Here is a 24763-nt window from a genome sequence, read left to right on the forward strand (position 1 = left end):
GACAGATCTCAAAGACAAGCATGATGGGCTATTAGGCCTTTATAAAATGGATGTGTATGTGAGTGTGCCCTGTAATGGTGTTTTGTTCTCTCTAGGGCCAACTCCACCCTATGAGACAAAATGGATAAATATGATGGTAATACAATGTATACACATTTTTTTTTTCAAAAAAACACATGTAGAATGGTTAAACAATAAGAGAATGATAAATATAGGGTTTAAAGGATTAAATTGTAAAATAGGATGGAGTATATGATTAGCAAATAATTACTTTAAGCACTCTCATGATTCATGTTCTAGGTTCAGGACTTGTAATGTAAGGCAAACACTCGCTTAAACTGCTTCCAAACCCAATCTTATAACCAAAAACCACAGCAGCATTACAAGTGGTGGCACTGTCACAGGAAATAAATCATTAAATTATACATTTCTTGATTATAAAGAGAAGTTAAGCTTCAGTCCAATCTTAACAAGAGTAGTTTTGATATTTGAATTTCACATCACCTGGCAAGCTTTTCACCTGAAAAAAATATCCTTTCTACACGAGAAAAGTAAACTTATTTTTCTGCACATTAGAGGATAATGAAAAACTACAAGTAGTCTTACAAACATATTAAGTCTTAAAGCAAAGTTTTTGCTATCAGTTAAACAAAAGGTATAAGTCATCTTTAGCTTGTATTCAAGATTATTATATTAACTTACAATGGAAAGAATACTTGACTGTACATAGACAAATATTTTGAAAATGGTACAGTATTCTTTCTTCAAGTATCAATGCTCCACATAAGGAAAATAGAACCTTTCTTTCAAATGCAATAGGAACCCTGCTTTTCTGCCAAGCAACTTCTAGTAAATCATGTGATTGAAGAGGGCTGTACATGTAATGCCGGAAGCTTAAAGCATGGATAAAACTGCTCAAAGCAGAAAAGCACACAAACCTTTGGAAGCATACAAGACCTAAAATGACTCACAGACTAATAGCACCAGCACTAGCCACGTGCGTCATCTTAGCTTTATGCTTAAAATGTAAGAGTGGTGTCTACAATATATTATAATACATTTATTTCCTGCATTTTTAAAAACTTTTTTTTTTCTTCTCTTTACATTTTAAGACCACACAGCTCAATCAAGTACCATACGGGAAAGATGTCAATGCCTAAACACAGTGGACGCAGTCAAAGGAAGGAGAATATTTGATTTCAAAGTAATTGAGAAATCTTCAATATGCAAGAATGACCAGATTATGTAAGTAATTTATTAATTTAAGTTTCAAGTGGGTAGAAAATAAACTGTAACTAAGTCTGCTCAGAAACATGTCTGTACATAGTCAATCCTGGCATTTTACTTTGAAAGTAACATGATCTAAATGGTAGTCAATTACTTTATTATACTCACAGCTGAACACTAATGCTAGAAAATGTTAGATAAGTGTGTGTATTATCAAAAATATAGCAGATGCAGCTTTAATATGCTATGTAATTGTTTAAAAATAAGTATTACATAGATAGCATTCAAATTTCTATCACCACATTCTGATACTGTTCCTAATTTATATTTTGCACACCAGTGCATGACTTTCTCAAAATGAAAACAAATGCCTATTACAAAAGATTTTGAATAATAAAGTTTATATACAAATAAAAGTCATTGTACATATTAATGGAATAGAAAACAGCACAAACATTTCTAATCCTATTGAACAAGTAAGCAGGTGAAAAAGATGGAAACTAACAACGAATGAAATAAAATAGTTTAAAAAACTAACAGAATAGCCAGAAACTACTAAAAGGTTTCCCAGTTTACCTTTGAATACTATGAAGGGAGGAATCTTTCCAAATATAGTATGTACTGTACAAAGACAAATGTGCAAAACCACAAAACCTAATGCATGTTAAATGATGAGAGCATCACGTCTAAGATAGAAAAATAAGTAAATAAGCATTAAAATATTTTGCTAATGTTAGAAATATTTACTTAGAGAGAAACATACAGTACCTATAATAAAAACCTTATTTTATCTAGATTAAAAGATGACTGAAACAACAACACTGGATTAAAGATGATCGGATCAGTTCAGTTCTCAGTACATACAATGCAATTTGTACATATTGTGACCTTTCATGTCCACAATTGATTTCTGCACTTGTCACAGAATGTTTTCTTTTAATCTAGCATGACATTCAAAAGTGGAAAGCAAGTTTGCCTAAATCCAAACAAAGCACAAGGAAGGAAACTCAAAAAATGCTGGAAGAGGTATGTTTAATTTATGTGTGTTTTTAAATGCTTGGAATTTTTTTAAATTATTAATTTCTTTGCTGTAGTCTATTTATACAAAAAATGACAAACGCACAAGGGACCAAAAACTTACACTTAAAGGCAAAATGTACATGTTTTAATGGATTATTGAATGGTATCATTTTACCACTGTCATAATTAAAACCTGACTGATCAAAGCTACAATTGTACAGCAGTATGGGATTCTCAAATGCAAATGCAATCCTGAGAGAGGTTTCTCTTTCAACCAACTTTTATTTAAATTCTATGTTATGTACAACTCTTGGCTATTTTTACATGATACATGCAAGTCATGCAGGAATGCATAATATATACTGCAAAGTATTCTAATTTAAGACCTTTTCACATAACCTCTGGGATTAATACAGTGTACAAAATACCAATAAATATATAACACCAACCCTGATTGCACTTGTACTTTCCTATTTTATGAAAGTGGGAAATTCCCATTACCACATGTGGTGAAGACTTCTTTCATCAGTAAGTACAAGTTACTTTCACTTTCTATTTAAGGGAAAAAAAAAAACACATTTTTCATTCAGCACATAAGTATGTTGGCATTTTAAAATTCCCAGAAAACTAGGACCTAAGCTGCACTAACTTTCTTTACCATTTGATAGCTTGGATGACACCATGCTGAGTAGGATTTATTTCTAAGCTGATGTCTTGCTGTTCTGAGTTAGGGAGAATAACAAAATCATCATTTTTTAAAAAATGATAATGTTTTCACTTATGTTCACATGGATACATGGCCCCAGGCTCAGAAAACACAGGTAAAAGTAACATTTGTGTGTAACAGACCTTTGAGGGAAAAAAACATTGCTTAAAAAATGAACTATCATGACATCTACTGGTAAAAAGGAAAACAGAAAAAGACAGCTGAATAAAATGTTAAAGGACTAGGCCTCTCGGTCTTGAACTGGATTAAGAAATAAACTAGATTTCGAATTAGAATTAACATATGTAAAAATGTTTACTCACACCAAATAAACAAACAATCTAACCTTGTAGTCTTCTTTCTAATATATAAAGCAGAGTTGATGTATGTGTGTATGTATGTATGTATGTTTGTCCGCCATACAAATCTGCACCAGGCGTCTGATCGCCACCAAACTGGGTATGGGGCTCCTTTGTGACCAGGAGGAGGTCATGGGGTATGGATGGTTGGGAAAAATGTTAGTGGTGAAGCACAAGGCACCTTTTCACCGACACAACGTTCGGCACACAACCCCATACTTACTGTATCATCGACAAGATGGCCGCACGTTGCAACAGATGTTAACGGCGGCGCCATCTAGCAGCACGGTTGGTCCCTGTGCTTCGCTCTTTACCAATGTAAAGGGGAACTGCCGTATGGATGTAAAACGTGAACGTCCCAGTGTGTGTGACTGGCTCTCCGTATTTGTGGTGCTATTTGTTCGCTTTCCGACGTATTGTAAATAACGTACATTCATCTCACTGTGGTGCTTATTCTAATTTTGTCTTTTTTTCAGTGGCATGGGTATATTCGCGAAAAGCAGGACAATTACAGTTAGGTCCATAAATATTTGGACAGAGACAACTTTTTTCTAATTTTGGTTCTGTACATTACCACAATGAATTTTAAATGAAACAACTCCGATGCAGTTGAAGTGCAGAAATAAAATAACTGGAAATAAAATGTTCATTTCTAATACTTGGTTGAAAACCCTTTGCTGGAAATGACAGCCTGAAGTCTTGAACTCACGGACATCACCAGATGTTGGGTTTCCACCTTTTTAAAGTGTCCAAAATTAGAAAGTCCACTTCCGATGGGCATCTGAAACATTGCGCAAGACGTGAAGATGTTTTCATACCAAGAATTCCGCTGATTTCCGAATTATTTACCCTTTGATTTCAAACGGCTACAATTTCATGTTCGTTTGGCTTTTGCTATGTCAATTAATGAGGCTCAAGGGCAATCACTGCAACTTAAACGCATCAATTTGGAAAATCCATGCTTTTCACACAGACAACTCTATGTAGCATGTTCTACAGTGGGCAATCCTCAGAATTTGTTCATTTTCGCACCACAAGGCAAAACAAAAAATATAGTGTATCCAAAGGCTCTGGAATGACCACTTATATTACCCATTACAATAAAATGTCAATCAGAAAACTGTTTGTTCTATTTCTATGTTCTGTTTCTTTCATTTAGGAAATTCACCGGTTATAGATTCCCGGGCAACGCCGGGTACTGCTGCTAGTACCTTATCAGTACATCAGTCACAGAGTGTACTAGATTTTGAATACTCAGAAATTAAGATATTCTTGGCTCTCTCTTCATTGTAATTCTGTGAAAATGAAAATGATCCAAAACACTCAACATAAACATGGCTGAAGAACATTTGCGTTTCACCACCTATTGAACTGAAATTTGTTAGGCATGTAAAAAATAACATGCAATGGTCTTTCAAATCAATACATGGTGAATCACAAATAAAAGGACTGTTACACAGACGCCTATAAAAGGTGCCAAAAAACCAAAAACGCCTCCCTCTAGTATCCACCAGTGAGTTTTAGAGCAACAAGAAGTATGGATACTGCTTGCTACAATTGTCTTGGGAAATCCATTTGGAATCTAGATCTCTGACCTTTTCTGAAATACAATAGAATTTCACCCATTTTAACAACCAACAACTTATTTCTATGCGGATTTGGCTAATGCGGGTTACTAGACCATGAGGTTCTTGTCAGCAAAGACACGATTAAAGTCTGGATTTAGGAGTATGTAGTCCACAAATGTTAGAAGAGTGACAGACTGAGGAGATCATTCCTCCCCCACACTATGTGACTCTTCAATTCCCCTCGGGGGGGGTAAACGTTAACATTATACAAAGTTATTTTCTGTTATACCTGCATTTTTATCATTCTTTAATTTAATGTTATCAATATGCTGCTGCTGGAGTATGTGAATTTCCCCTTGGGATTAATAAAGTATCTATCTATCTATCTCTAAGAGAGACTGACTTGGATCTATTTGAAGACATCAAGTTGTGGACACAGTGAGAAAAATTAAGATAAAAACCTTTAGATTAAATAAGAATGACTTGCCTTTCACCATTCATGTACACTTTCATACAAGCAGATTTTGCATTACACAAGAATGAGAAGAGGCAGAAGAATTCAGGGAAGAGACAGTTTTCCCAAATAAATGTGCAAGCTGACCTGTCTGTGCTGTAGAAAGTGACCATGTAATGCTTAAGTATAGCTCATGAACAAAACTTTATTATATTTTTTTCTGATTTAAGCTAAAGCTACAAGCACTGTGACATAAAGTAATAAATAAATTAAAAAACAAAAATATAAAAACTTGAGGGGACACAGCTACTCACTGAAGTACTACAATCACTGCTGAAACACATACTGTATTACCAGATTGTGGCCTTTGTGCCACATGCTTTAATGACAACTGTAACAGAACAATCAAAAAAAAGAATACTGTAAGTGTAAGGCTCACACTAAGTGGAGTAAAACTCCTTCATAGTTATATAGAAGCGCCTAAGACTGAATGTATATCTTGACTAGAAGATTTTTGATAAAGTGAAAGAAATACTTGTAGTACTTGTTATCGACTACGTTTTAAACATTTTCTCTTTATTACATACAATCTCACTTAATTTCAGTGTAACAACATTATGTAAACTCTAGTTGCGTTTTAATTTTAGTGTCCATCCACTTCATATACATCATGCATGATACTGTTTACCATTGTGCTGGAGAGTGACAATGTGTTGTATGTTGGTCACACATCTTTCATGAGAATTTCCCTATATTCTGTGCATACAGCAATTCTGCTAATACAACTATAACAACAATAGCTGAATTGGGATCAAAAACATTGTCTAAAACCTCTGGTTGTAGTACCATAATCAGTACGCTTTAAGTTTTATTTCAGAAGGTTAAACCCACACACATCAGCAATCAGCAAATCTATTTTTATAGCAGTTTTACTGTTCATAAAGTGCACCTAACACAAGGCATTTTAGGTGCCAGTTCCACTGGCATCCACCTCTGATCTATAGAAAGAAAATGCAATTCTTATATAAAACCAACAATACAGTGGTATTCCTCTGTGCTTCTGAGGACAGTGAAATAATCCACATAATAAGTATTTGTTTTGATTACGCTTTAAACAAATTATTCCACCTTACTGGATGCCTATTAAATTGGCAGGACTTGTAAAGAAATATAAACTGGACTGGAACACGCAATTTTCAGAATTCTTTAAGGCCTTGAAACATGAGAGGGCAGCATCTGGAAACATGTAATTAGTGGGTTGCTGATAGTTCTATGATCAGACGAGCAGACGGAAAGAGAGACAGGGAGGAAATAAGAGCAGCTCTGAACTGTAGATAGGACGCATGTTCCCAAATTTAAAATAAAGTGCCATTAAAAAGGATGTTTAACTGATTACAGTTATATTGTGAGCTTGCTAGAAACCAACATTAATTTCACTCTGTTCATAATTGGAGATTACTAGGCTATTCAGAAATGTAAATATTACCATGTAATCAGCATCATTTAACTCCTTAAATATGTTATATTTATTTGCTAATATCCTATTAGTTTAGGATCAATAAAATGCTAAATGAATAAATAATAAATATAGCAATTGACTCCTGTTTGAGTTTAACTATGGACACTTTCTTTGTATACATAGTGCATTCAACTCTTAAGTAATATGCAGCTGTGTAGTGTACACTAGGGGTGGGCGGTATGACCAAAATTCTATATCACAGCATTTTTCTAAATTATCCCGGTTTCACGGTATTTGACGGTATTTTTTCCCCCATGCATGAGTGGATGTTAACCACATTTTCCACTGCAGTAGACTGGCTAAGAATAACCTATTCCACTGTCAAGAGCATTGTACAAAAAAAACATTTTAATGTGCACACAAGTATTAATACAGGTTTGCATGGCCCCATAAAGTGATAGTTTTTAAGGGGGTGGCACTAATGAAGAGAAGGAATCACACTGCATGACAGATGCAGTCAAAATATAGAACCTTTTTATTGAACAAATTTTGCAAAAACAAACTAGAATTTTGACAACATATTTTCAACCATCCAAAGAGGCAATTAGACTTAGTAAAATATCCAGACGTGCTTGTCAAAAGTTGGATTGCACTGAACATGTCTTAGAAAAGGAATAAATAGTAAATATTTTTTGTAAAACAACTACATTTTCTGTTAATGTTAACAATCTCTGTCCACTGACATGTTAAAGTGACTTTTTAAACAACTTTACCATCATTAAACTGCATAATATTTAAACTAATAAATAATGACAATAAAATAAATAATAGTATTATTACTGATAGTTGTACTATTACTTCAAGGCTTCAAGCCCAGGTGCATTACACAGTATTCACCAAATTAAAATAAAATAAAACAAGTGCAATCTTGGTGATGACATCTTTACCAACTGAACCATCATTTAGGCAAACTGAATTAATATGGACCTTGCTTCAAGCTAAGCTATATGCATAAATAATAAAACGAAAACTTTCATTTATAATGCTATTTGTGGTATAGCCCTACGGAATCGCATTAGGACCACGGTGAAGAAAAAAAACACGGACACAGGGAAGAAAAAAAACAAACTATATGTCGAGAATAAAGTCAACATTTCCACTTTAATTATAAAGTAAACTATGAGAATAAAGTAGAATGTCGTAAACTAAACTTCATCCTAAAATCATTGTTTAATTTACTAGATTTTCTCAAACCCCATCAAAAGTTAATGTAGCACATTAAATGGTTTGTGTTAAGTGTTCCCCGACCCAGTTGTTAATCACTACGCTTCTTAAACTGACTTCTCCCGCACTAAGAGGAGACAGCGATCACCGCACCATTCACTTCATGATGTTCCTGCTCTCTGAAAATTTACAAGGCTAAGATAAATACTTGATATCATTTTGAGGATAAAATGCATTAAAGCAGGTATTAAACATGCACGGTAGTGAGGTGGTAGTGCTGCTCCCTCGCAGTAAGGGGTCCCCAGGTGTATGTTCAGTGTAGAGAACTTTATGGCAGGTGTGACGAGGCTCCAAAAAACTGGATGTATCAATGGCTATCGCACAGGTTTAACTTAAATATTGTGTAAATGTTGGGTTTGTGATCTGGTGGTCGGAGACACGAACACAGAATTCAATGGATGTTCTTCTGAGCAGGCTCTCTTTATTGCACGCGTGCTGTCTCTATCTGACGTACCAAAACCCCAATTCCTATCCTTCCTTTTTCTTTCTCCACATAACCAATCGCCACACGATAAACGTCTTTGTGAAATTAAAACTAGTTATAAACTTAGTCCACGGAGTGTTCAGAACTTTAAAAATATCTTCGTTATACATGTTTAATTATGCCATCCATTCAGGGTTGCGCCCATCCCTGAACGAGTCGCCAGCACATCGCTGGGTGAATACGAGCAACACATACACTAGCAGGGTCAATATAGCATAACAAAACCCCACATTCTACATGACTTTGAAAGGAAACTGAAGCACGCCGAGTAAACCCACCAGAAAAACATGCAAATGCAAGGCAGGGTACACCCGGGACCCCACTGCTGCGAGGCAGCAGTGCAACCTCCACGGTATTGCAGTATTATCCAGTAGTATAGAAACAGTATTCACACATTTGAACATAATGGTCCACATCTGACCTTTTAAAACCAAAGTATCTCCAGACAACGGACGTGACTCCTTTTTTTCAGCAGAAGTTCTTCTGTGTCATCATGTTCAACTTTATCGTCAGCTACAGCTTCAGTTTCGGAATGTTCTCTGTCCATTTTCACCACGCAATACCTACACTACCACACCTATTTAGCGGTGTAGCAGTGAAAAAGAGCCCCCGTGCAACAAATCTGTGTTTAGCAGTGTAGCAGTGAAAAAGGTCCCCACTTGAACAGTTTCCCGCTGCGCCACGTTCCGAATGTCATTTAGGCAATTTAAACCGGTGTTGCAGTATAAGAAAAATCCATATCATAAAAAAAATAAAAAAACGTTTTCGGTATGAACCGGTATACCGCCCAGCACTAGTGTACACATAGTAAAATAACAAAATGTGAACAAAATTATCTGCTTCTGTACTCCAACTTAATTTCTTAGAGCTGATGGAGACTTTGCATTAGTTAGAAGTAAAAATACCACAGTGATTAGGAGTTCTTAAAGCAAGCAATGCCACATATGAGAAAGGACTTTTGCACAAGGATTTACACAAGGTGTGACACATTTTTATGGTTTATTTTGCTATTTACAGTGAACACAATGTATTTAACACCAGGCAACTGCACTAAGAAAGTTTTCTGTTTAAGTGGCAGGAAAATAATGCCATGCTGTCTCTATATGAGATACTGTATACAATTTAACATGCACGCTATAGTTTATGATAGTCACATAGTAGATATTTAATACATAACACATGTTTAAACAACAGAGAGAATGGTAATGTGGAAATGCCAGCTAAACATATCTGATCAAGTATATGGCCAATTTTGTGAGTGAGAAAATTAAAATTGAAAGTAATAATGGTAGTGGTGGTGCCAGAATAGAAATAAGGTCTTAGAAATAATATATAAATGTATATTCAATTAATTTGCAGCAACTTATTAATCTAAATGTATATATTTGAAAGAAGTTGCAAAGATGCATGAATATGTAAAAAATATCTTGAATATTTAGATATAGCCTGTCTAATCTATGTAACATCAAAATGTTAATGTAGAACTAACTCAGTTTTGTATTAAAACATCAAGATTACAGTATTTTGCTTATTATTGTCTAGCTGGAAGTCTCAAAACAGAGAATGTACTTTTGACAGACAGTATTATGTTAGAAGGAGTTCCTTGCCTTTTCATTACTTTGACTAATCACTGAAAATATCTGCTTATTGGTCTGTACAGATTTCACCCATTTTTTAGCAAATCGTCTTCTTGAGCAGTGTGTTTTATGCTTTAAACAGATATCATATTGACACTTGCACTTTCAGAGCAGAGCCACAAAGAAGACAAAACAAATCAAACAAGTTCACTCAAAAGAGCACACACAAAACTAGTCCAGTAGGACAGGCCCAAAATAAGGTTGTTGTGAATTTGTAATTAAAAAAAAAAAAAGACATAAAAGAACACTAGTTTATGACATCTTTCTAATAAACACACACAATAACACAGAAGAGCATACCTTGCTAAAGTGCCATTGGCCATACTGCTTAGCACATCATTTCAAATTAAATTAAAATAAAAGATAAAATATGAAAATATTCTGATTTTTCTATAGCTTTAAAAGCCTACCACTAGCTCTAATAAGCTGTTTGAAAAGTTATAGATTTAATAGTATTGACAAAGATGATTAGATGGTGTGGGAATTAAAATCATCAGAGAGCTAAAGTTTTTGTTTGTGACTAAAAACATCAGAGTGGTTACAAAAAGTTTAAACTGTATCCAACACCCGATGAAGGCTATACAGGTGACATGTTTGGTCTTTCGCCTTCCTTCTTTTCCAGAGTGGAAATAGCCTTTTACCATCCCCTCCCCCCCCCCCCCCCTTCCTGAAAACAACATGCATAAAGTGGTCTTTAAATATCAGTCATTTTTGAAATGCTTATGTACACACTGCAATATTTTACAGATTAAATGAATTCCACAAATAATAGATGAATGTTTTTTATCAAAGTAGAAAAAATAAAATGTTAAAAAATGTTACTTCATACTAAAATTCAAATGCTGAATTTATTTTCTAGGTTTGAAGAGAAGAAGCGATGCTTCCAAAGGAATGGACAGAAAAAAAACAGAAAGCAGAAGAAGAGTTCCTAAGATGATAAAACGACAACAATTGCTGTTTAAATGATGGGGGCAAATATGTCCAGTTTATGTTAATCTATCCAGCAAGCTTCCATTCAACACTGCCAATATCTTTAAAAGAAACCAAAACGTGGCTCTTGAAATACAAAGGAGACAATCTTTCAGTGAAGATGTATTACAGGTTGCAAACCTCAGATACGCTTACAAAAATAAGAAAATACACCTGTTTTATTATTAACCATTCCTAATTAGGGAATAAGATTTTGTGTGCAGTAAAACATTTTAATTTTTGGGAGAAACTAATATAAAATATTTTAAATTTTCTTTAGAGATTTTACACATCATCTTCACTGTTTGCTACTATTACAAGAATAAAATAGCATACAAAACCTCTGACATTGCTAACTCAGGTGTTGCCGACCACAGCTCAGAATGTTACATTTTCGTAAGTTATGAACTTTGATCCTAATGACCTGCTGTGACTTCTGGCTTTTCTCCCAACCAATATCTTAATTGGAAGCTGATCATTACTGTTACTTTATTAATTTAAAAAGATGGCTTTGTCCAACTGTGTCCGCAGTCTCAAAGTTTACCATATGCAAAAGCTACACATCTCTTCGCAAGTAGATATGGATTAATGCACAGAATTCCAGTCAGTGTAAATTTTTATATTATTTCAGTTCATTTGCTCACTATGATTGAACCTTTAATTGCTCCTTTTAAACAACAATATGAAGCAATTAAGAAAGCAACCATTAAGCTTTGCATCTTATTTTAGTATCATTTGTGTATTCTTCATAGAGTACTAGGTCCCATCTTGAAACAAAATATCTCCAACATAAAACGATAATGCTGAAGAGGAAACTAATGCACATACAGCAGGTGCTCTTTTGACATTGCTATTGACAAAAAAATGAAATCTTCTGTTAAAAGCAAGAATTATGCTATTATACTGAAATAAAACTATATTTGATATCCATTCTACTCCTGATGTTAAATGAAATAAACAAAAAAAAATACAACTATAACAATAACCAGATTAAGGTATTTAGTACTTGTATAATGCTGTTAACCTAGTTAGGACTTGGCACCCTTGTTAAAGAGAAAGCACATTTTTTTTTTTTTTTTTTAAATTTTAAATTACTCTATCCGGGCATTAAGAAAGTATTGAACATGTGCAAAACTAAACTAGGGTTAGCACAGAGTGGGAGGTCATTGTCTTTATATAGTATATTCTTCCCAACGTGCAGTTATAAGTACTCAATGGTAGTGTAAATAACAGCAGTACGCAATGCTTTGTTTACACCTAAAATGTCTAGCAGATTGTAGTACATTTCTGTTAAACAGAAAATATAGCTGGTGATTCAAGACACAAGTTACTGTTCAAGTTAAGCACAATTCAAACATAAATGAATCTTTTCTGTTGAGTGTTCTATTGTATGAAACTATTTTTAAATATGTTCTATTTTTTGTATATATTTGTATGTCACTCCGTTCTTTGTTTTGAGATAATAAAATTGTATTTATGTATACCCTAATATTAAACACAGAACTGAAATCTGTTGTATTTTTATTCATTCAGAAGGTGACAAGTGAATGCAGCTGCTAAACAACTTTTACTACACATGAAACAATTCTATAGTGAACCTTATTCCACGACATGTCACAAATACAGAGCTCTAGTGAGAGATTTTTACATCATCATGGATATGCAAGGTGACATACTCCGTGCCACACAATGGATATACTTCCAAGCAAATAGAATTCCTACTTAGAATCTGATAAAACCTCTTGTTCAAGGAATAGAGCAGATTTCCACAGCTTCTGCCTGCACACACCATGTAAGGCCACTAAACCTTTCTACTGTATCATTTAATAAAACCTTGAAAGATAAGGCAATTTTAAAAATACGAATGAACACAAATGAATAACCTTTAGTTGCTAATCAATATTATTGTTTCATATAGAGTATAAACAAAAAAAACTAAGACAGGTTTATAAAAAAAAACAAAAAAAAAAAAAACAAAAACAAAAAAAAAAACACCACCACACATTTAAGGTTCTGCACACATAAAAAAGGTTACGTTCCGACACCTTAGTTTTCACAGTTTTGAGATGAGACACTTGTCCAATGCTGATACATGGGTCAAATTCAATGGCACATTTGCATGCTCCCATACCTAATGGAAGGAAATAAAGGTGATGTTTAAGGCACTGTGAAGAATTAAACCCACTGGGCCACCTTAATTGGTATATTTTTTAGTCTCTCTGGAACAGTTCCTAGCCCAGTAAGATTGTGCATGGCTTCATGAGAGGAGGAGAGGAACTTTTTTTTTAGCCTTAGTTAGGTTTGGGTACATTTTTGGTTAAGGAGCTAAGAGCATTCTGAATTTATTGATTGATTGGTTAGCTTTTCAAAGACAAAATGGAATTGAAATACATTCTCAGCATGGATCAAAATGCACAGTATACAGTACATGCTTTATATATAGTTCTGCACACTGTAAATTTGGTTCAAAAATAGACTGTCTTCCATATGTGTTTTTGTGAAGTCAGCTTTGAATATTTTGTAATAAAGTTAACCTTTTCAAGTGGTTGCTAGAAGACACTGAAAGCACATGAAAGCACATAATAACAGACTTGATTTATCTTCATCTCCTGGGCTTTCCCAAAATTAAGGAGTGGTCTGAGTGAAAATTAACTGGTATTATTGGGATAATAACCTTCATTGATACTATTCATGACATAACTGAAATTACCCATGGTAAAGTATATTACTCGCTCAAAAATTGTTGTGTAGGATTACCACTGCATGTAAGCTGTTGAGTACTAAAAAAGTTTTCCGTCCAATAGACATCCTGCTCTTGTTCACATTATATCATACACGGGTCTACCTGTACTATGCAGAAACTTGAAAGGTCTTGAGGGGGTCACCATGGGGGGGGTAAAAAAAAAAACACCTTGTTACGCACTGCCTCAAGAGGTTTACTTTCTCCATCCTTCACGGGCAAACCAAAAGGCTGGCATAAGTGAAACAAAATCAATACCAGATGGCACCACTACAAGAAAGACACAAATGTGATCTAGGTGGAAGCATGCAAAGCTCTTACTAGCCACTAGATGGCAGATGACAATACCAGGGATGACATATTGCAAGAGCAGAGACACATCACACAACTGAAGTTATAAACATCCAGGGTCTCCCACTGTAATGAGTGTGACTGTGTTGCCATTTTAAGAAATACAAGACTGTCCCAAAAAACACAATTTTTAATTGCTGCACAAAGCCGAAAAGCTCAGAAAGCCAATGGCTTGGCTGAAAGTGACAAAAAGCAAGGGACTACAGCAGTCTCATATCAGAGGGCTTATTGAGCTTACAATTGTAAAGCAAAGATACATTCACAAGCCAAAAACATTAAAACCACTTGCCTAATATTGTGCAAGCCCCCCTCCTGTTACGAAAACAGCTCTGACCTATCGAGACATGGACCCCACAATTCCTCTGAATGTGTCTTGTGGTACCCAAAACAAAGACATAAGCAACAGATCCTTTAAGCCCTGAAAGTTGCAATGTGGGGCCTCCATGGATCAGTTTTTCCAGCACATCTCACAGATGCTGGATCTGATTGAGATATGGAGAATTTGGAGACCAAGTCAATACCTTGAACTCTTTATCATGTTCCATTCTTGAATAATTTTTTACAGTATGGCAGGGTGTATTACCCTGCTGAAAGAGGCCTCTGCCATCAGGGGTGAGCTGTACGTACAGTAATCTGTAATAATCTTTAGGTAGAAGGTATGTGTCAAAGTAATATTCACATGAATGCCAGGACCCAAGGATTTACTGAAGAACTTTGCTCAGAGCATCACACTGCCTCTGCTGGCTACTTCCCATAGTGCATTCTGTTGCCATGTCTTCCCCAGGTAATTGACACACATTCACCCAACCATATGCATGATCTAAAAGAAAACATGATTTATCAAATCAGGTCCCCTTCTTCCATTGCTCCATGGTCCAGCTGTGATGGTCCAACAGACTGTAATTGCAGACTGCAGTACATATGAGGTCAGTCATGTAATGCCCCTACATCACGAAACGTCCTCAACATCAGTCACGCAATACCCATCGCATTAGACTATGATTAACATTAGGGCCCCATTACACTATGATTAAGATTAAGGTTGTAGGAGGGTTATCCGAGTCAAAAGGTGTTTTGTGACTCACGTTGTGGGCATTACCTGATCTATGTCATAGGTATTGCAAGGTGCAGCTAGACCCTTCTCTGATAGTCACATGCCCACTGTAGGCACTTTCAGTGGTGGACAGGGGTCAGCATGGGAGTTATGTAGCCCATATTTAACAAGCACCTTTCTCGTATGGCCAGGGTTCAGCTTTTCAGCAGTTTGTGCTACAGTAGCTATTCTGTGGGAAAGCCCTATATGGTATAGCCTTCTCTCCCAACATGCATCAATGACCCTGGGCACCCATGATCCTGCCTCCAGTTTACCATTTGATCTTCTAAAAGTGGGCCAAGGAAGAAAATATCCACTACCTACTGGGGACATCCAACAGTACCGGCTGTTTTGGGAGATGATCTGACCAAGTTGTCTAGCCATCACAATTTGGCCCTTGTCACGGTCACTCAGATCCTTACACTTACCATTTTCTTGCTTCCAAAACATCACCTTCAACAACTAACTGATCACTTGCTGCCAAATATATTCCACCCCTTGACAGATGCCAGTGTAACAAAATAATCAATGTTATTCACTTCACCTATCATTGGCTTTAATGTTGGGGTTTATTGGTGCATGCTGTGGGCTTAAAAGGTGGGAAGTGAGAGAGGGGAAAAAAAACAACTCTAGCACTTCATGGTGGAGTGGTCAGCCCAAATGTGTAGACAAAGGTACAGTTCAATTATGACCTGTTTAACATTATTCTCACTACAGAGAAACATATTGTTTCCTGTAACTACTGTACATACAGAGCTTTTTTGAGCACTCCCTTAAAAAAAAAAAAAAAAAAAAAAATCAGTCTTGGCAAATCAATCGGACTTGGCCCGAATTAAGCCTAGCAGCAGTTCTCTCTGCAATATTTAGATCATTTAACATTTCAATCACATTCTTTACAGCTACAGAGAGGTTGTGTTCAGAAAGTAAACCTCGGAGAAAGACATTGGTAACTTCCTTTTCTGTATACTGGTTTAGTTCCCTCTTTACTATTCTTAATACATTTCATCTTCTCTTTGACCATTCTTAGACTGCTAAAATGCTGAAATGGTCTTTTCAGGCTGAAGCTTTCATTTTAGCAGTTTTTTCCCCCCCAAGTGATTATTTTCATATTTTTATACAACTTTTTGCTTTTTTCCCTTCTTGCAAGTGTATCACAGCTGATGTTTCTTTCATACTAGGGGGCTCCGCCCCCTGCTCGCTTCGCTCGCCAACCCCTGGAGTTGGGAATGACAGAGCGTGATGTATGAATGAGATATAGAATAGTGTGACGGTGTAGATGATGCAAATAGAAAGCAAACAATAAAGTGTGTGGCACAGTGTAAAGGTTTATTTGAAAATTTCTTTGTACACGCCGTTTAAGTGTAAAAGGTAATTCTAGCTCAGAACTTGTAAGGTCATTTAAGATGGTTATTGTTGTGATCAGAGTCAAGTTTGTTAGAGCTTAGAAAGAGTTGTGTCTCTCCAGGAAGTAATGGAATGACTTGGGTATTTATGTTTTCCACATTAATATTTTTTGGACATAATATAGTGCGTTGTGTTAAAAGGGGCATTTGGTCTAATGAGATTGCTGTTCCAAATGTCTCTGTAACTAAGTTGTCGCAGATAAAGGCTTGAGGAATTGTAATAATATGTGGCTGAAGTCCATCTGTATTGGTGAGTGTACCATCTCTCAGTTGTAATAAGCAATTGTTATGATCTGGTTCTGGACATCGTATCTTTTTTACTAACTGTATCTTTTGAAAGCAATGCCAATTGTCTGCGTACTTTAAGGTGCACTGAACAATAGCTGAGTGCATGGCATCTGGAAGAATAGCTAATCACTGTCTAAAATCTCCTCCTCATAAAAGTACCTTTCCTCCAAATCGAATATTATTATTCATAAACGTTTGTAGAAGTTTATGAATGGTGTTGAGTAAGTGACTTCATGCCATTGAACATTCATCAATAAACAACATTTTTCAAGACGGATGTCACGTGCAGTGCCACCGTTAATGTTCATAGTGGATACCGATTTGTAGGATCTAATGTAGTTGATAAAGATTTCACTTTCAGGTACATCGTCAGTTATAAGCTTCTGTAGATATTCAGTATATGAATGTAAAGAAGGCAGTCTAATTTGACCCTTTTGACAACAACGTGTAAATGTATAACTTGTATTGCCAGTTGTTTCTTCAGGGAAGTGAACTGAATGACAATGAATGCAAATGACATTCATTAATCCGAATGAATTTTCCTGGTGTATGTTTTCCTTGTGCCGTTTGAGAGGCGCGTTGTTGCATGTGTAGTATTTGGGACGTGTTGTTTTGGAGCTGTAATCGATTTGCCTGTGCTGTGTGAGAAGCCCGTTGTAGCCTTCGCTGCCATTAACGTATGTCTGAGGTGTTTCGTTTTGAATCCGTGCCTGTTGCGATGCAGCACTTTGATTGATAGTTTGCGTCATGTGGATCTAGGATGTAGATTTGTGCATATTTGCGTTGTTGATTTGTTTCAGGGTGCACTGTTCCAATGCGATGCAGTATTTGTGCACATATGCGAAAGCAGTATGGGCCATTGCCTTTTGGTGGCCTGGTATTTACTCCGGTATATGCAAAAGCAAATGAACTATTGTAGGATCTAATGCAGTTCATAAAGTTTTTACTTTTAGGTACATCGTTAGGTAGAAGCTTTAGTTGAGCTTTGCGTTTTTGGAGTCGAGACATTTTTTCTTTTAGAAATATGGATAAGTAATAAGGAGTATCGCACTCACTGTTAATATGGAGCCTTTTCTGCGGTTGAACGGTTAATAGTGCCTTATTGTAATGAGATCCACCTATGCTGCATAGCCGTCTATTTTGTTGTTTCTTTCGTGTTCGTGTGTTTGTTCCTGTTATCCTTTCCTTTTCGTTTTGTACCCGTGACCGTGTATTCATGACTTGTTTCTTTCTCAGCATGCGAAATATGGATAAGTAATAAGGAGGATCGCAGTCACTGTTAATGTTTCCTTTTCTGCAGTTGAACGGTTAATAGTGCTTTATTGTAAGGAGATCCACCAATGCTGACACCTATGCTGTCTAGTGTGAAGGTGTTGATGTTCACTTTAGAATATGTGGCTTTGGGTGTCACTTCTTATGGATGTGTGTGTGTGTGTGTGTGTGTGGGGGGGGGGGGGTGGGAGTTGAGGATTGTTGTCGCGCGAGCGTCTTCTTTCTTTTTGTGTTCCTGTGTCTTGTTGAATCCCCCTCTTGGTGTGTGTCCCGTCCGGTGCCTGTAGGGGGGGGGGGGGGATGGGGGGGGGGGGGGTTTTGCCTTGCTGTTGTGCGCGAGCTTTTGTTTTTTTTTTTGGGTCTAGTTTCGTGTGCAATGTTTTTCGTGCTTTGCTTGCGTTTGATTACTTTTTTATGTGCCTTTTCCTTTTTTCGGTGCTCTTTGCGCCTCATTTCTCCATTTTTCCTGTGCTCACTCCTTTTTTCTGTGGTCTTGTCTGCCTCTCGCGGCCCCTCATCCGCCTCTCTCGCCCTCTTTTGTCCGCCTTTCTCGGCTCCTCAGCCGACTCTCGCGGACTCTTTTTGCGCCTGCGCAGTACGTCTTTTTGCAGCTACGGCCCATTGCCGGATGTGCCTGCGTCCATCATCCGGTTTAGCATTCTCGGTTAGTAATATGGATTTTTTCCCCTTCCTCCTTGGTTATTTACTAAAGATTTTAAAATTTCCAATTGCTTTTTTTTGTGATGAATTTGTCTTCCATTGTATAAAGCACACCTGTATATCTACCCCATTAATCCCCTCCATCTCTAAACCCAAAAGTACACCCTAGTTGACATAAAAAAAACTTAATTATGTCTTTCACAAATTTGCAATATTCAAATTCTGAATGTAATTATTTTTACTTTTTGTAACATTCACCATGGAAAAATCCAAAGAATCTTATTACATTATGATCACTAGATCCTAAATCCTTTTACAAGTGTTCAAACATGTCAAGTTTAAGAAAAAAAAAAAATCGTTGTTAGACAAGGACAAACCCCGATTTTTATGACAATTGTTAGCTTCTTCTGTAGAAATTATCCAGTTTCAACATGATTTGCAGATGACGCACTCTACCATGTGCAAGTGCACAGTGGACGAAGGAAAACTGTCAGCATTTAAAAAAAATGACTAAAATGAATTTTAAAACGTTGAGTACAAATTACTTAACTGTAAAATAACTTGCAAAACACTGATAAAGTTTTATTACCTTGTTGTTCACTGTCAACTTTAAGTATTTAACCATCAGCTTTCCAGCCCACTTTCATCCAGTATAAGAATGCACTTTTCCCTTTCCCTGATTTGGCCTCAAGCCAGAGTTGAGGAGCAATCTTTTTTGGCAAGCTTTCAGGATCAGAATGGACTAATACCCTTGATTGGTGAAACTTTCTTCAATTCTACAGAAATTATTCGGCATGTAAAGTTATAGAAGCCAACTAGAAAAAATCAAAAAGGCTTTGAGTGGTAGTTAAGCAATTGGGTAACAGGAAACTGTTAAAACAAAATCTAACTACTAAGTACTACTAACACCAGTCAAAGCTTTATGTGAACCACCTGCTTTCACTCATACACCCACTTTACTATACAATATGACAGGAGTGGTTAAACCATCAAAAAGTACCCAATTTAGGAAGCCAATAGTCTCAGTTAAAAGGAAAATTAAATATTTAAACACCATTCACTTGTAATGTAAGAAAGTCTCTTCTTTTGGGAGTAAGAGGTGCAAGACATCAAAACCAGCCAATGATTATGTTCTATTTGTAGAGAGATGTAGCCTTGTGAGACATCAAAGTGAACAGTACGTACCCAAGCACACCTGACAATCAGAACAAAGGAGAGTGCACAGACGTAGAAAAGTTCATTGTGGCCTTACCAAAAGTATGCCAATTATTCAAAACTAAGTCAATGTGAAAAAATAAAAGTGCAAAATAACCAACAACAACATTTCAGATACAAGTAAACCTGCTACTAAAATGTATGTTTTTTTGAACGGCAACAAACACATCTGTGAAGTTGCTATTACTGTTAAGCACAATGAACCATATATTCAGGCTCAAAAAACTTAAATCACAAAACACAAAAATAAAACACCACCTTTCCATTTTCAGTCTAATTAATCCAATACAAAGTCAGAAGGACTCAGAGGCTATCTTGCTAGCATCGGAATCAGGCACTAAACAGGAACCACCTTTAGATGGGTGCCAAGTCTATTACAGGACTTATGAATGCTTTCAAACTTGACCACATGAGTTTATCTTTCATAACTGTGAAAATGTTGGGGTATTGACGCACTACCACAAAACAAAATAATCCTGGCTAACCCTCTAAGTAAGAGTGCGATATTGGCAAAAAAAATTATATTTTGATATTTTCTGGGAATTTGATGATAACAATAATAATAAATGATATTTTGCATCCTTTAAAAATTTGTAAAAGTCTTATTGATCTAGCTTGGCCTTGTTAATATCCTATTAACTGTAGCTTACTAATAAGATTAATGGAAACAACAGTTAAGGAAAGCAGGTCTTATTTATTTACTTATAACTGAAGAAAAATACAAAAACATTAAAAATTAGCAGTCAAAGTAGTAGAGATTAAACAGTATGAGTAAGTATGAGTAAGCAGTTTCAAAGAGGCCTACAAAATTTACACAACAGCCAGCAGCTTTGCAGTAGCCAGGTTTAATCAGTGAAATGTGGCTTGGATGTTTGATTGGATGATAAATTTGTTGTTGTGGCAAAATGTGAAACCTTCTGCAGTTTATGGGTCACAGTTTGGTGACACGAATCATACAATTTAGGCACCGCTGTTTGACAAATATTTTCAGCCAGGCAGAGTGTTATCTTGGGTCTAAAGTACTCAAAAGTTGTTTGTGATCATCCCTCTCAACTGCTTGAATTGGCACCATATCGTTTGCTATCTAATTGGTGATGGCATTTGTTATGTCATGCCATCTGTTGCTTTTCTCATTTCACTGCACTTTTTTGAAGAATGATTCCGCTAAAGTTGGCGGGGTGTGTTTTTGTGCTTATACCGTGGGTGATTTAGACCTGTCATGGACCGCTGACTCCTGAAGCTTTTCATATTCTTTCTGGTGGTTAATTCACAGATGGTGAAAGAAGCTAGTTGTTGAGCTGCCTTTAACAGCAACCAATTTCCGACATAGTTTGCAGATCTTTTGAGAAACAGTCTTTTCAAAGCTAAAATGCCTCCACATGAGTGTGGATGATCCACATCTTGCAATTAAACCTAATGACATGGATTGTGAAGCTGTTTTATCCCCTTGTGCTGTTTGCTCACTCATTTTTAGGTAGCTATGTATGCTACATTCACAAACGTAAAAAGGAAAAGATAGCATGTACAGTAAAGTGTGATGTATGGGCTGTAGTTTCGAAGAAAATTCACTTTCTTTCAAATAGTAGTCAGAGAAATAGCTAGTTGACAAACTGAGGAGTAAAAACAAAAACTACATTGAAGTACTTTCCTGTTGATTCTCATTAGAAGTGTTAAAATTCAAGATATTTTGGTAAACTTTAAATTTAAAGCATTGGGAATGATTAAGTGTTTACATGGACATTTTAATTCATTAATGTTAAATAACAGCAATTCAAAACAGGCAGATTTAATTTTCATCTTACTTTTTAATGATTTATGCCAAGTACGTGAAGATGCAATTTATTCCATGTTTTATGTCTATGTAGGTCATTGGTGCTTAAAAGATAGAAGGTGGTGTTTCAGATGTACAGCATTTGTTCTCCCATTTGAATTAAGGATGCCCTTCTCTTTTTCCCCGTTTTTGCCATGCCCTCCACCAAACCAATTGGTGTGTAAAAAGCAGCTTGTTTTATGCTGTTGATTTAGGCCGTTTTTTGTTTTTTTTTTAAACCATTTCAATACAACATATGAAAAAGGGAATAAAGGAATAATAATCTTCACATTTATATAGTGCTTTCTCACTACTCAAACCATTCTCAATGCAGGGAAGACTCGGGATACCAACCCATGATCTCCTTACTGTGAGACAGCAGTGCTACCACAAAAGACTGGACAGGGTGAACTTTATCCAGCTAAATGAGACCTATTAAAGCAACACGTAATAACAGTTCTTAGTTTACACGCTCGTGCGCTCACCTTTCATACAGAAAACGCCAAGAAGTAAGCCCATGTAACAGAGGGTTACTATTATGACAATTATTTTTCTATAGTGACTGTGGTCATACTAATATACTAGGACACAAGAGCTTAGATTCAAATTACTCTATAAAAGAAAACTGAACTACAGTCAATCCTCAACATTCACACGTTTAACTTTCATAACTCCAAGCATTTGCTCAATTTTATTTGTAACCCCATTTTTACTTTCACATTGGTAGCCTCACACTTTCATGGGCTTCATGACTATGTGGAGTAGAGAGAAAAAAAGTTACAGGTGTGATGAATACAAGTTTGGGGAGCAGCGATTATCCTACTGGGCACTTCGATGATCTTGTTTACCCTTCAGTTGTAAAGTGTTCCCTGTGCATTTGCTTTGCCTTGCAATTGTGCCCCCCAAAGCATAGTGCATGTCCACTGAGCTCTAAGCCCAAATGTTCAAATTCTGTAATGTGGTATAGTGAGAAAATAAGGGTGTTTGATAAACCTGGTGCTGGAATGTCTGTAGTCGGTATTGGCTACAACCAGCTGGCTGGAGACAACAAGGCTCCAATCTCATCACTGATCGCAGCCTCAAGGTTAATCATAATCTCGCCTCAGCTTTGCTCCCATATGCAGAGTCCCTTAAAGATCTTCAAGCAGTGCAAATAGTAGACATCACAGATGAATTACTTCAATCTGGTGCGTCCTTCGCATTATCCAACGCCACCCACCAGCCATGAAGGAAAGAGTGTCAGAGGCGATAGAGACCTCACCAATCTATGTGTCTTCAAAAAATAATCCCCCCCCCACCCCCACCCATTGAGATGTTGGCACAACAGGTCACAGAATTCTAGGAAATTACTACAGAGAAAAAATGTTTTCTACGTGTTACCTATCGTATATAGTGTACAGCATTTTATGGGGTTGTTTCATGGTTACTGTGCTATGAAAGTGCATATTAAAAATAATTCTATGCAGACAAGTACATTTTGAGCAATCTCTAGCAAAAGATTACAGTTTTTGGTGGTCACGGAAACTTAACTTTGTATTTCCCATAGGTTCAATATATCGTCATTTGCATATTTGACTTGTGTCTTTTCCTAGGAACACAACACCCACGAAAGTTGACAATTGTCTGTACACTAAAATACACAAAAAGTACTCATGGGCTCCAGGCTGCTCACAGTTAGAAAAATTTGCAACTATGTAGCCACTCCAGTGAAAGCTGCAAGGGCACCAACCCTTTGATTTTAAAAGCAATGTTTAAAATAAAAACTTACAATAGTTTCTTTTACAAAGATAACATATTGAACAATATACTGCTCTGCACCACCATCCTACCAATGTGCATACAAGTGGAATAATAAGTACAACTGCAGGTAATACCATCAATGCTTATAATGTTTAACCTCAAATTTGCTAAACATTTATATAGAATTTATTCACATCCCCACCTTAAAAGGGCAAGGGTTATGTAACAACATGGCAATGCAGCAGTGGTATAAAGTGCCAGAGCAGGATACCAAGCAGAGAAACATAATAGGGGAGGATCAGTGACAGCTCATATTGATTATCACAATTGTATTTTTGTGCTCTAATCAGGACTATCAAATGTAAAGTAATAGGCCTTTAGCCTTGATTTAAATTCTGAGTTCACTGGACATGTCTTATAGCAGGACACAGGTTTAAGTTGCTGTAAATAAAAGTTTGATAGTCACCTGTTGAATAAACCTCTAAAATCTTTAACAGGCTGAAATGTTGAGAGTATAACTTACGATCAAGTGTGCACAGTATGCATGGATTACTGATGTTCCAACCAATCAGCCATTGATCTAAATCAAGCAAATGTAAGGCAAACAGGTAACACTTTCCAAAAGGCTTGACTTGATCAAAGGTTCTCCCAAAAACTATCAAGTGACAGCAAAAACCTAGGAAGGTCACTAGTTTCAGAAGATTACATCACACAGAATGCTCAATGAATACCTAGCATTCCCAAAAATAAGAAAACAGTAAGATGTCAAACTCTGTAATCAGTGGAGTGTAAGAGTGCTTTTCCGGGGTATTAAATAAAGTTAATGAGACTGGTAACTAGTGCTGGGCGGTATAATGGTTCATACCGAAAACCATTTTTTTTTTGTTATGATCTGGATTTTTGTTATACCGCAACACCAGTTTAAACTGCCTAAACGACGTTTTCGGAACGTGGCGCAACAGGAAACTGTTCAAGTGGGGACCTTTTTCACTGCTACACCGCTGATCACAGAGGTGTTGCACGG

General features: G+C 36.3%; 2 protein-coding genes across 2 annotated transcripts in view; one reads left to right on the forward strand and one right to left on the reverse strand.

Annotated features, from left to right (window-relative positions):
- Positions 1-24763, reverse strand: part of rassf4a (Ras association domain family member 4a) — a 106600-nt gene that overhangs the window by 68221 nt on the left and 13616 nt on the right. The gene's annotated exons all lie outside the window — the stretch shown is intronic.
- Positions 875-12670, forward strand: LOC114647088 (interleukin-8-like). Its single transcript, XM_028795609.2, has 4 exons — positions 875-1026; positions 1113-1245; positions 2173-2253; positions 11058-12670. The coding sequence occupies exons 1-4, from the start codon at positions 963-965 to the stop codon at positions 11128-11130; spliced, it is 351 nt and encodes a 116-aa protein (XP_028651442.1). The 5' UTR covers positions 875-962; the 3' UTR covers positions 11131-12670.

Source organism: Erpetoichthys calabaricus, chromosome 2, assembly GCF_900747795.2.
Source record: "Erpetoichthys calabaricus chromosome 2, fErpCal1.3, whole genome shotgun sequence".
Classification (NCBI taxonomy): Eukaryota; Metazoa; Chordata; class Cladistia; order Polypteriformes; family Polypteridae; genus Erpetoichthys; species Erpetoichthys calabaricus.

What these genes read in the sequence shown, in the direction of transcription:
- LOC114647088 (XM_028795609.2), top strand. Translation starts at nt 963, where the DNA reads ATGACTCACAGACTAATAGCACCAGCACTAGCCACGTGCGTCATCTTA. An exon ending in CTTAGCTTTATGCTTAAAAT is followed by an intron (nt 1,027 to 1,112) that starts GTAAGAGTGGTG and finishes TTACATTTTAAG; the next exon opens with ACCACACAGCTCAATCAAGT. An exon ending in CTCAAAAAATGCTGGAAGAG is followed by an intron (nt 2,254 to 11,057) that starts GTATGTTTAATT and finishes TTTATTTTCTAG; the next exon opens with GTTTGAAGAGAAGAAGCGAT.